The sequence below is a fragment of the Bos indicus x Bos taurus genome, chromosome 18 (assembly GCF_003369695.1).
Source record: "Bos indicus x Bos taurus breed Angus x Brahman F1 hybrid chromosome 18, Bos_hybrid_MaternalHap_v2.0, whole genome shotgun sequence".
Lineage (NCBI taxonomy): Eukaryota > Metazoa > Chordata > Mammalia > Artiodactyla > Bovidae > Bos > Bos indicus x Bos taurus.
In genome coordinates, this window is record NC_040093.1 from 41004837 (window position 1) to 41018082 (window position 13246).

The 13246-nt window shown below is 38.9% G+C and overlaps 1 protein-coding gene across 2 annotated transcripts in view; it reads right to left on the minus strand.

Annotated features, from left to right (window-relative positions):
- The window catches only part of NUP93 (nucleoporin 93), a 103193-nt gene that overhangs the window by 72198 nt on the left and 17749 nt on the right, over positions 1–13246 (minus strand). For both annotated transcript variants that reach the window (XM_027516504.1, XM_027516503.1), the window contains exon 3: positions 2804–2921. In XM_027516504.1, coding sequence (XP_027372305.1) covers positions 2804–2921 — 118 coding nt within the window. The remainder of the gene's footprint in view (positions 1–2803; positions 2922–13246) is intronic.

Here is a 13246-nt window from a genome sequence, read left to right on the forward strand (position 1 = left end):
CTGTTAACAATTATTGCTCTTCATCTCTATTACAGCAAATGTGTAGGCCTTCTTTATGAACATTTCCAAAAATTAAGTCAATAAACATTTTTTAAAATTTCACTAGTATCATTCAAACATATATTTAAGTGGGTTTATTTAAATATGTTACCTTTGCTGGCCACAGCAATTTAAAAATGCATTCTCAGTGCATGCCAAGATGACTGATTATGATAAACAACAAAAAACTTGTATTAATTTCAAGCTCCATTAGAAAGAGAAGGAAATACAATCAATGTTTACCAAACAGAAAAGGACAATCTATTCATGGGAAAATGCCTTTTCAAGCTTATAAGTAATGCAAACATTGGACAATACAAAGTCTTGGGCAGAATCTACCAAAGGCTCCTTCAGCATTTCCTTTTATGAAAATATATACTGACATAATAAATTCACTCTGACTGATACTCAGTATATGAGATTAGGGTGTGTTCTTATCTCAGAACTGCATAGTTGGAAAACATGACATTCATATACAAAAACTGATCAGATTTATACTATGTGAATCATTTCAATAAAGCTGGTAAGAAAAATAAATGAGAAGAAAGTGTCCATCAAAAAGTATATCTGGTTTTTCAAACTTAAAATGTCCAAATTAACTCTTCCTGGATAATCAATACATGAAGAGAAGAATTAAAAGGAGGATCACTCCTGTGAAGGGGGGAGGCTGGCTTGGCTCCTATATCTGATTACTACACAGGAAGTCAGAAAAGGACATGATACTATATCCTGCACAGGAAGTTAAGGCATAGGTCAACGGAGCCACACAATGCAACTTAAGACTTCAAATCTCTATCAACCACTAGCTCAAATTAGGCCAAAGACTCAGTCCTTTGAAAGTTAAATTTTCTTCTTTAAAAGGCTTTGCTGGCAAGAAGATGAAGTCAACAGAGGATTTTATTTTGAAACTAGTTAGTCTTAAATCTTTGTCTTAAAACTAGTTAGTCTTTGCAGGTCTAGATGATCAATTCCCAAATAATCAAAACTTATCTTAGAGCAACCAACTCACATTTTAAAAAATATTCCAGAATAGCTCAACTGAGAGGTTAAATTCCAAAATGGAAGCATCCTTCCTCTCAAAGTTCAAAGGTTCACAGCAGGGGCAGGACCAAAACTCTTAGCCATGCTTATTTCAAATTAAGAAACTTTCTCTGATGTGACCAAGCATGCACTGCTAGGAAGCCACCTAATGGGGCTGTTGAAGGACAGTGTTCACACATAAAGTAGAAGGTTAGAATAAATCATTATTACCTAATACATCTGTAAACCTGTCATTAATCCCTCAGAGCAAAAAATGTAACACATCAAAGGGAATTCATGAACTGCCTCACTAAACATTGCTGGGTATTCCAAATATGCATTACAAATATGCCAAAGAAAGTAAAAAAAGCAGTTTTTAAAATAAACAACTTATCTGGCATCTTAAACATTAAAAACAACTCAAATAACAACCTTTCAGTAAGTGCCATCTCTTTCCACACTATTTGGATACTCCCCTAAATACATGGTGATTATTCAAATTATTTGAACTATATCCCATTCAACCACCTTGATCCTGTTGTAAGTACTGGGTTGGTCAAAGAGCTCATTTGGGCATTTCCATAGATGTTATGGGAAAACCCGAATGATCTTTTTGGCCACCCCCAATATTTGTTTACAGGGCATCAAGCAAAATAGAAGGTGGAGAGAGGAAGAGTTAAAACTTAAAAAAAAGAGGCAATTATACATGCCATTTTAAAATTACATGGAAATAAGAAAGCATCTGTAACGTGAGAGGCAAATATAATTTAGCATATAAAACTGGGAAAAACTGAATTTTCATAGTCTGGGAACACATCAATAACAGAAAATAACGAACATCTTTAGTTATTCAACTCTCAACTCAAAAGTCTAGGGTTTTAGGTTTCTGAAGTGGAATAAATGCAGTAGCACTGTGGCCATTAGATGGATTAAAACAGTTCTTGAGAAGGATGGTGGGGTGAAGTGTTTCAAATTGAGCCCAAATAATAATAGATCCATTCATACTAGGATTTGCCTCTGTAGGACCTGCATCCTTTTATCTCAAAGGTAAGTCAATGACAAAAATGGTATCCTACCATCCCTTCACTCTAACACAAATCAGTGCTCCAATTCCTCAAAACTAAATGGATCACAAGATTTTTTCTTAACAATTTTGGACACACACTCACACAGCCACTAGTTTCTGATTAGATTAAAATAGCAATCAATTGTGCCAGTGGCATGCTAGGTTAAATGAGACTGGAGTGCTCTATTAGGCCATTTCCTGGTGCCACTAATGGAGCCAAATACTTCCTAGAAATCGATAAGTGGGTTTCAGTAAATAGTACTTAAGTTTTTCCCAGCTCTTTGCCAATGCATACAAGCAAGATGCAGAAAAGAAATGTGGAAGAGGAATAGTAAAACTATTTGAGATCTAGCAAAGAAAGCAAGAGAAACTTACAACTAATGTCTCTGTCCCTTGGATTAAGCCCAAAGAAGGAAGACAAATCTGTGCTCGTAATTACAATAATTTAAAAAGTGCAGGTCGGAACTGCTTCCCTAAATTCAGTCTTGCAGAGCACTGTGAAAATAATCCAATGTTCCTCCAAATCTGAGCCTCTCATTCTCTTAATATTTGAAGAAGAAAATTAACAAAGAAATATGGAATTACTAAACCAGCTGGTGAACAAAGGGTCAGGGCCTTCAGCTGGGGTTGCATGCTCAGGGTTTCACTGCACCAGTCCTGGTGCCTGGCATCCCTTACCTGAATGTCTGTATCCTTCACAGGCTCAAGAGGCTCGAAAGTGGTGGCTGCACTCAGACTCTCCAATCGCTGTGAGATGTGGGATATGTCAAGTCCCCGAGACCCAAGGAGAACTGACCTATATGAGGATACAGGGCAGGGAGAAAAAAAGAATTAGGACATCTAATGTACTTCCTAAAATATTAAAGAGTATTTTTAGTATAAAACATCTTATACGCTGCATGAATACTTTTGTATGGTTGCTTTATACCTTTCCAAAAACATCTACCACCTGGTATAACAGATACAACGTTGCATTTTTTAGTAAGAGTTCTGATCATGCCTAAATTAGAGTGAGGGACCTATATAGGATAAAATGATAGCATATCAATAAAATCATAGGCTAAACTGCTTCAAATATTTTACAGTGAAGAAAACTGTGAGGTGGGTATTATTCTCAATCACCATTTTCCAGATAGGGGGACCAAAGTGCAAAGAGGTTAACCAACTTATTCAAAATCACAAAGCCAGGAAACAGCAGAGCCAGGTCACCAAACTCCACAGCACAAACTCTTAACCAGCACGCTATATTTACAGCCTCTGTACAGACAGATGTAGTGAACCTCAAAATTTTAGAAGCTTAAGGAGTAACCTAGTTCAAACTTCATTCATTAAGGAAACTAAAAGTCCAGGGCAATCAATAACCTGCAAAGGGCAGTAAAACCAGAATTCAAGGCCAATTCTCCAAAGATTCTCTTCAAAAGCCAAACATCATGTAAAGTGCATCTTCAAGTTCCCCCTCTGTTGCCCAGTCTAACACGTGACTAATAAATGCTTTTCAAGGGAAATGAGAATAATACAGCTGGATTTATGTCTACTCACTTGAGTAATGTGACAATGGAGACCAAAAATAATTATAGAGTCTCACTAATATCCAGAACACTTTCTAGAAGAAAGAAACCTAGGAAGATTAAGTTGTTTAGACTGTTACTTTTGGATTACGGTTTAATACCTCAACATTCCACTGACAAAGTCTCCGCTCATTCTGAGTAATTCAGAAGTGAGACCACCTGGCAGCACAAGTAACCCTAATACCTATGGGTGTTACACTGAAGAAGACCAACTCTGAACACACTTATTGGAGAAATGAAAGGACTTCTCAAGCCTATTTCCACTGTACTAAGTACCACTAATGGTACTAAGTGCTACTAACAGATGATGTGCACCCAGAGGACTCCCCACTGTAGATTTTTGTCTCTTCTATCAGAATGGTCAGCTCTGATGCCATCCCTGGCCTGCCCTCCAGGCTATCATTTCAAACAGATAATCTTGCCTCTCTCTTCTAACAATCCTTGACAGCTAACTTCCTAATACACTGGTTCCCAGTCTTGGTTGCACATTAGAATCACCTAGACAACTTCCCTCCCAGTGATTCTGATAATGCTGGGTGAAGACTGGAGACTGGGTATCAATATAATGCTCTCCTTCCTTTTTTAGTAACAGCTTTACTGAGATATTATTCATATATCACACAATTCACCCACTTAAGTGTATAATTTCATGGGTTTCCGTGTATTCACAGGGTTGTACATCCATCACCACAATTTATTTTAGAACATTTTCATCCCCCTCCCCCCTCCTAATTTTCCAACAACCCATCAGCAGTCATGGGAATGTAAGATGCCCATGTCTCCACAAATCTCTCCCCAGCCTCTGGCAACCAGTAATTTATTTTCCATCTCTCTAACTTCTCCTATTCTGGACATTTTCTATAAATGGAATTATAAAATATGTAGCTGTTTGTGACTGGCTTCTTCCACTTAGCGTATTTTCAAGGTTGATCCATGTTGCAGCATGTATCAGTACTTTATTTCCTTTTATTATTGTACAGTACTCCATTATATGAATATGCTATATCTTATAGTTATGAACATATCCATTCATCAGTTGAAGGACAGCTAGGTTGTTTCTACTTTTGGCTTTTATAAAAATGCTGCCATGAACATTCACGTACAAAATTCTTTTTCTTTTTTTTTTTAATATTTATTTGGCTGCACTGGGTCTTGGTTATCTTAGTTGTAGCATGTGGGATTTAGTTCCCTGACCAGGGATTGAACCCAGGCTCCCTGCACTGGGAGCACAGAGTCTTAGTCGCTGGACCATCACGGAAATCCTTGTACAAGTTTTTACATTAATTTATGTTTTCATTTCTCGTGAGTATATACCTAGGAGAGGAACTGCTAGATTATATATTAACTCCTTGTTTAACCTTCTGAAGAACTGTCAGACTATTTTCCAAAGCAGTTACACTATTTCATATTCCCATAAGCAATGTACGAGGGTTCCAACTTTTTCCATATCTTTTGCCAATACCTGTTATTACCTTTTTGATTGCAGCCATCTTAGTGAACTCCCCCTTTTAAACTATTATAGGAAAAGTCTTAATATTTTATTATAAAATAACAAACCTTGTACATATTGCTGTTGTTCAGTTGCCAAGCCATATCCAACTCTTTGCCACCCCATGGACTGCAGCATGCCAGGCCTCCCTGTCCCTCACCATCTCCCGGAGTTTGCCCAAGTTCATGTCTGTTCCATCGGCAGTACCATCCAGCCATCTCATCCTTTGATGCCCCCTTCTCCATCTGCTCTCAATCTTTTCCAGCATCAGGGACTTTTCGAATGAGTCAGCTGTTTGCATCAGGTGACCAAAATACTGGTACCTATTACTGCTTCAAAAATTAGCATGTCGTAGGAAAGTTTATTTCATCTACATCCCCACCCACTTTCCTCTCGCTACCACCCAGATTATTTCAAAAGAAATTCAAGATATTTCTCCAATTACTTAAAATTATTTTTAAGATTTGTGTTTGTTTGAATAGAACACAAATTAGTTCTCTACTTGCAAATAACTGATATGCCTCCAAGTGTCTTTTCATCCACATAGGCTGCCCCGTCTCATTTTTTTTCTTACAATTGCTTTGTTTGGAGACTCTAGTTCATTTGTCCCGTAGAGCAACACTACTCAAACTTGAAACGTGCATGTGAATCACCTGGGAAACTTGTTAATATGCAGATCGTTTCAGCAGGTCTGAGAGAGTATGAGCATCTCCATTTCTAAAAAGCTCACGGCTGATGCTTATGCTGTTGATCTATGGGCCACACTCAGAGTAGCAAGGATGTAGTTCCCCACATAAAGGTTTTACTGACTGCATCCCCATGATGTAATTTAGCAGGGTCCTTTGGCCTCTCCTATCCAATTTCCTGTAAATTGAAGGTAAGTGCTGACAGTCGGATCAGATTCATGTGGCATTATTTTATTTTTTTGGTTCGATTACTTCAGACTTTTATCAAGAGGTATGTAACGTCTGATTACCTCTTTTTGGAATGTTACCAGACGCTGATGATCACTGCTGAGATTCATTAATTCCTCAGAGGTTGCAAAATGGTGGTATTCTATCTTTATTAGCTGGAATATTTCCCCTCAGAGACGCTCTTCATCAACTGTGTGGTTACTCTGAATAACGAGTTGATTCTCTAGCATCCTCCAAAGGTGACTGATGAGTCTTGCTTTAGTATCATTATGAACTCATGAATTTAAGCATATTTGATGTGTTTCACTCCACGCAGTTATTATCTTTATCATGCTCAAAATCATCTCATCTGTGGTTAATAGAAGTCTTTTCAAGTTGGTTTCTGAGATCTTTTCACATGACTCAAGTGGACCTTCATAACTTCCTTGCCATCTGGTATAAGTTCATCTTACACAGACCTGGAATTGGTCAACTCTCCAAAGAGCCCCAGTTACTTTTTATTAAGAAATGGATTTTTAGAGCATACTCTCTGGGCACTAGGACTGCTACACTGTTTCTAAGCCTTCAACAGGCAGAGCTAGAAACAGAGTTTTTAATTTTGTTTCAGCTTCCTTAAGATAAATTATATCATGAGTTCATACTGACGCTTTAAATTCAAAATTAAAAACCTACAGTTTTGGGTTAAGCTCATAGACGGAGGAGCCTAGTGGGCCACAGTCCATGGGGTCGCTAAGAGTCAGACAAGACTCAGCGACTTCACTTTCACTTTTCACTTTCATGCATTGGAGAAGGAAATGGCAACCCACTCCAGTGTTCTTGCCTGGAGAATCCCAGGGATGGGGGAGCCTCGTGGGCTGCCGTCTACGGGGTTGCACAGAGTTGGACACGACTGAAGCGACTTAGCAGCAGCAGCAGCACAGATTTTCTATCTGCATCTCTCCCTTCTCTTATACCAAAAGTCCTAGTTCTCAACATCACCACCCTAACTATCTACTTCCTTTATCCTACGCTATATACACAACAATCTCAAAACAACAGTATTAATCCCTCCACCAACAATATCATTATTGACGACTGATTAAGATATTACTTGGAAATGTTCCTCTCTGAATGGTTGTGTCATCAACTGAATGAGCATTTATTTTTCTTCTGTAGGAATTTTTTGAGATTTGTTTTACAGTTATGCAAAATATTTAAACCATTCCAAAGTCCAAAAAAAAAGTCCCTGTCTTCTCCATCTTATTTTTTCCCTTTTCCTATAGGTAACCGTCTGTGTTAATCACATCTTTTTACTTTCTGTGATTTGCTGCTTTGACATCTGGGGTCTTGCTGATACTGGAGGGACTGCCTCTCTCAGGTTTGCTAATCCTAGAGGCCTGCAAGCACATATAACATATGCATACTAATCAATCCAGAGCCCATACCTCAACCACCTCCTTCACTGGGACACTATCCTCTTCCCTAATCATCTCAGGGCTAGGTACCAAACAACCAGAGACAGCACTTTTACCCTAGAGCCCACTGAAGTGATTCAAACTAGCCAATCCTAAGCCTGCTCATCATGCCTTCTTACAGAAACCACAGTAAAGGCTTTTGCCCACGTGTTCCCCTTACTTCATTTGCCCCGACTGACCTCAGTGCTTCCTCAGTGGCCCTGCATAGCATGCTCTGCCTCCTGTTTCTGGAAAAATGTGAGTAGAAACTTCTTCCCTCATGACAGTCATATCCCTGTCTTCATGTCTTAGCATACTTTATTATAGCAAACCTTCAGTTCAGTTCAGTTCACTCAGTCGTGTCCGACTCTTTGCAACCTCATGAATTGCAGGCCAGGCCTCCCTGTCCATCACCAACTCCCGGAGTTCACTCAAACTCACGTCCATCGAGTCGGTGATGCCATCCAGCCATCTCATCCTCTGTCGTCCCCTTCTCCTCCTGCTCCCAATCCCTCCCAGCATCAGAGTCTTTTCCAATGAGTCAACTCTTTGCATGAGGTGGTCAAAGTACTGGAGTTTCAGCTTTAGCATCATTCCTTCCAAAGAACACCCAGGGCTGATCTCCTTTATAATGGACTGGTTGGATCTCCTTGCAGTCCAAGGGACTCTCAAGAGTCAAATACTTATATACATTTGTGTTTTCTACTTTTTGCAAACAGTTTTACTGAGACATAATCCACATACTATTTAATCATCCACTGAAAACGTGTAATTCAGACACGTGTATGTATGACTGAATCACTTTTGCTGCACTCCTGAAACTAGTAACATTTTTAATCAACTATAATATAAAGTAAAAATTAAAAATAAATTTTAAAAAATGGCAGAATGTTGATATGATGGGTGATGGGTACCTGGGAGTTTACTATACTGTTTTCTCTACTCTTACGAATGTTTTAACATTTTCATAATAAAAGGGTTAAAAAGAAGTGTGATGGGGTGGGTGGGAGGAAATCTCAAAAAAAAAAAAAAAAAAAAAGTGGTTTTTAATATATTCACAGATTTGTGCAACCAACACTACAATTAATTTTAGAAATCTTTTCATTACCCAGAAAAGAAACTCCTTACCCAGAGCAGTCACTCCCCAGGCCCCCTAATCTATCACTCCCTTGACAACCTCTAATCTACTCTCTGTTTCTATGTATTTGCCTACCCTGCACGTTGCATGTAAATGGTACTATACAGTATATAGTCTTTTGTGACTGGCTTCTTTCACTTAGCATGTTTTTTCAAGGTTCATCCATGGTGGAGTATGTATTAGTAGTTTATTCTTTTTTATTGCCAAATAGTATTCCATTATATGGATATACCACTTTTCATTTATCAATTTTTCAGTCGTTAGGCATTTGGATTGTTTCCCCTTTTTGGCAACTATGAACACTCATGTACAGGTTTCTGTGTGGACCATTGTTTTCCTTCCTGCTGGGTATACGCCTGGGAGTGGAACTGCTCATGTATATGGAAACTCTATATTTAACCTTTTGAGGAACTGCTAGACGGTTTTGTAAACTCTGCACCACTTTACATTCCTACTGACAGTATATGAGGGTTTCAATATTTTCCACATTCTTTCCATTTGTTATTACCTATCTTTTTGACTACAGCCATCCTAGCGGGGGTGAAGTGGTATCTTTCTGTGGTTTTGATCTGCAACTCCCTGATGGTTAGTGAACTGAATATCTTTTCATTTGTTTACTGGACATGAACAGACCTTCTTTGGAGAAACGCCTATTCAGACCCGCTAATCTTAAAGCTGGGGTGTCTTCTGGTGCAGCCACTATGTAAAACAGTAAGGAGGTTTCTCAAAAGAAAAATGCTAAAACAGAACTACCGTATGATCCAGCGACTTCACTTGGAATATATACTCGGCAAAAATGAAAACACTAATTCAAAAAGATACATGTATCCAATGTTCATAGCAGCACAGTAGCCAAGATATGGAAGCAACTCAAGTGCCATCCACAGATGATAAAGAAAATGTGGTGTATATGTATGTGTGTATATATATATACACACACACACACAATGGACTGTTATTCACTCATAAAAAAGAATGAAAATTTGCATTTGCAGCAACATGGACGGACTGAGAAAGCATTATACTTAGTGAAATTAGAAACAAATACTGTATGACATCACTTATATATGATATCTAAAAAATAATACAAATGTAATTAAAAAATAATACAAATATAATCTAAAAAATAATACAAACAAATGTATCAAAAACAGAAACAGACAGACAGACAGAGAAAACAAATGGTTAGCAGAGAGGAGAGGGAGAGGGGGAGGAGCACATTAGATACGGGATTAAGAGACACAAACTACTACACATAAAACAGATAAGGAACAAGGATACACTGTAGAGCACAGGGAATTATAGCCATTGTCTTTTAACAACTTTCAATGGATGATAACCTGTAAAAACACTGAGTCACAATGCTGTCCATCTGCAACTAATATTGTAAATCAATACTACTTCAAAACAGAGTTGTCTTTTTATTATTGAGTTGTAAGAGATTTTAATACATTCTGGATGTAAGTCCCTTATCCAATATATAATATACAAACATTTTCTCCCCATTCTGTGGGTTATTTTCTTCCCTGATAGTGTCCCTTAAATCACAAAAGCTTTTTAATTTTGATGAAGTTCAGTTTATTTTTGATTCTGTCACTTGCGCTTTTGGTTTCATATCCAAAAAGGCTCTGTCCAACCTAAGGTCAGGAAGATTTATGCCTATGTTTTCTTCTAAGAGTTTTAAAATTTTAAAGACAAATACCGTATGATTTCACTTATATGCAGAATCTCAAAACCAAATCAAGTGAACAAACATAACAAAACAGAAACAGATTCATAGATTCAAAGAACAGGTGGTTGCCAGAGGGGAGAGAGGTAGGGGGAACGAGTGAAATGCAGGGAGGGAGATCAGGAGGTACAAACTTCCAATTATAAAATAAATGCGTCACTGGAATGAAATGCACAGAATGGGAAATACAGTCAATAATACTGTAATAACTTTGTATGGTGAGATGGTAACTAGACTTATGTGATCATTCTATAAAGAAATATCGAATCACTGTTATACCTGGAATTAACAAAGTGCTCTAGCTCAATTATACTTCAATTAAAAAAAAAGATTGTTGTGGCCATTCTAGGTTCCTTGAATTTCTATACAAATTTTAGGATCAATTTATAAGTTGCTGCAAAAAAGCCACCTGGGATTTTGATAGGAATTGCACTTAATCCATAGATCAATTTGGGGAATGTTAACATCTTAATGAGATGAAGTTTTCCAATCCACACACATGGACTTTCCTTCACCTGCTTTCTTAAATAACGGAGAAGGCAATGGCACCCCACTGCAGTACTCTTGCCTGGAAAATTCCGTGGACGGAGGAGCCTGGTAGGCTGCAGTCCATGGGGTCCCGAAAAGTCGGACATGACCAAGTGACTTCACTTTGACTTTTCACTTTCATGCATTGGAGAAGGAAATGGCAACCCACTCCAGTGTTTGTGCCTGGAGAATCCCAGGGACGGCGGAGCCTGGTGGGCTGCTGTCTATGGGGTCGCACAGAGTTGGACACGACTGAAGCAACTTAGCAGCAGCAGCAGCAGCAGCATACACGTTCCTCCACCTTTCATGTTTATTTTACTTAGCAACATGGCCTGGAGACACTCCATCCAATGAGTGTATATTCTCATTCCTTTCTGCTACTGCTATGCACATGCACCACATTTATTCAACCAGTCCCATATTGATGGATACTGGAATTGTTTCTAACTTTTGCTATTACAACCAATGCTGCAAAGAATATCCTTGTGCACACATCTTTTTGTACTTTTGCCAGTGTATCTTTGGGAGAGATCTTCAGAAGTGTGACAGCTGGGTCAAGAGTAAATTCACTAGCTACTGCCAAATTCTGTCCCACCGGCACTCTATCCCCACCAGTGATACGTGAGAATGTATTCAGAGGCCAGAGATTTAAAGGCATACCAGGGTTGGGAACCTTGAAATTTAAAAATTAGCTATGAAAATTATGAGGAAAAGTCATCGAGGTGGCTGGTGCCCAGAGGAAGTGTGCAGTTCACGGACTGTGCAGTGCATTCACAGGAGCCCTGATTGGGGTGGGGAGCTGGGGGTGGAGGGAGGGACCATAAAGGAGGCAGGCAATCTGGGGTAGGGATGATGTTACTAATACCAACAAAGGCTGTTTCACCTTCTCAGGGCGGAAAAACCCAAAGGTTCCCTGCCCCAATTTTTACAAGCCAGAGAGCCTCTCCTGAGCAGAAAGCCAGAGAAGCTGGAGTCAAACAGTCCAGTCCCAGGAGAACAAGAAGACAAAAGCTGTTCTCAGAAGAAAGTCCAGAGGCCTGGGTTAGTCCCATCTGTCAGATACTGACTGAAAATCCTGGACAGCTCACTTGTCCAAGCTTCCTTTTTCTCCTGCTAACATGTAGAGGAAAGCCCTGCCTCTCTCACCTCTCAGGGCTGTGAAGACCAGTTGGGAGAACGCCCATGATAAGCCTTCGGGAACTGAACATGCCTCACAAACAAGAGGGATTCGCACTGCCCAAGCTGGGTTGGAGTTCTGGCGTGATTACCTGCTCTCTGACTCCTCAATATAAAAAGGAGACAGTCACACTTATTTCAAAGGGTTATTTTATTTCACAGGAAAGTACATAATGCATGTAAAGTACTTGGCACAGCGTCTGACAAACAATAAGTGCTTTAAAAGGTAGGTTAGTAGTATGAGCACAGAAAATGTTATAATCTGCTGTTTAACTCTGGGCAAATAAAAGTGTATACATGTTTTGCCTGATCATGGGGAAAACTGTGAAAGAACAAGCAAGTTAATGGCATTGATCACCTTGTAGGTAAAGTTAGGCAGAGAGAGTGATTGCCGACTTTTTCTTTGTATCCGAGGTTGTTTGGTTTCTGAGCTGAATGGAAAAATTCAATGAGGCATCGCCCGTGGGAAAAGAGGGGGATGTAATTGACGATGTGTACCCAGACTGGGGTTCACAGCTACTGATAACATTCTATGTCTTAACTGCGCAATGTGCACAGCGGTATTCATTCACTTTACTACTATTTACACCATGAGTCGGCAAACTTAACTCCGTAAAAGGCAGACAGCAAGTACTTCAGGCTTTGCCGGCCATACAGTCTGTCATTACTACTCAACTCGGCTACTGTAGCACAAAGGCAGCACAGACAATACACAAACAAGTACGTGTGGCTGTGTTCCAACAAAACTTTAACAGGCAGCAAGTTGTATTTGGCTCCTGGGTCTTAGTCTGCCAACCCCTGATTTATACCTTCATATACGTTATGCATATTCTTTTGTGTGTGAAGAAATTTAACAATTTAAAAATATCACACACACATGCAAAAAAGCAATCAAATCTGTTCCCTAAAATGAAAAATCCAACACAGTTTATTTAAACAAATGCATTTCAACACAGAACAATTCAATCTTAAATCTACAATCCAATCTTAACTAAAATCTTGAAGACAGAAATTTCTTTCAAAATTTATTTCATGTAAGAAAATTTTCCCTATTCACTTCTTTCCTCTGCCCTCATCCTGTACTAAAATATTCACATCACACTTTATGTCTCTGCCTATCACAGAGATGGAAAAATACAGTCATCA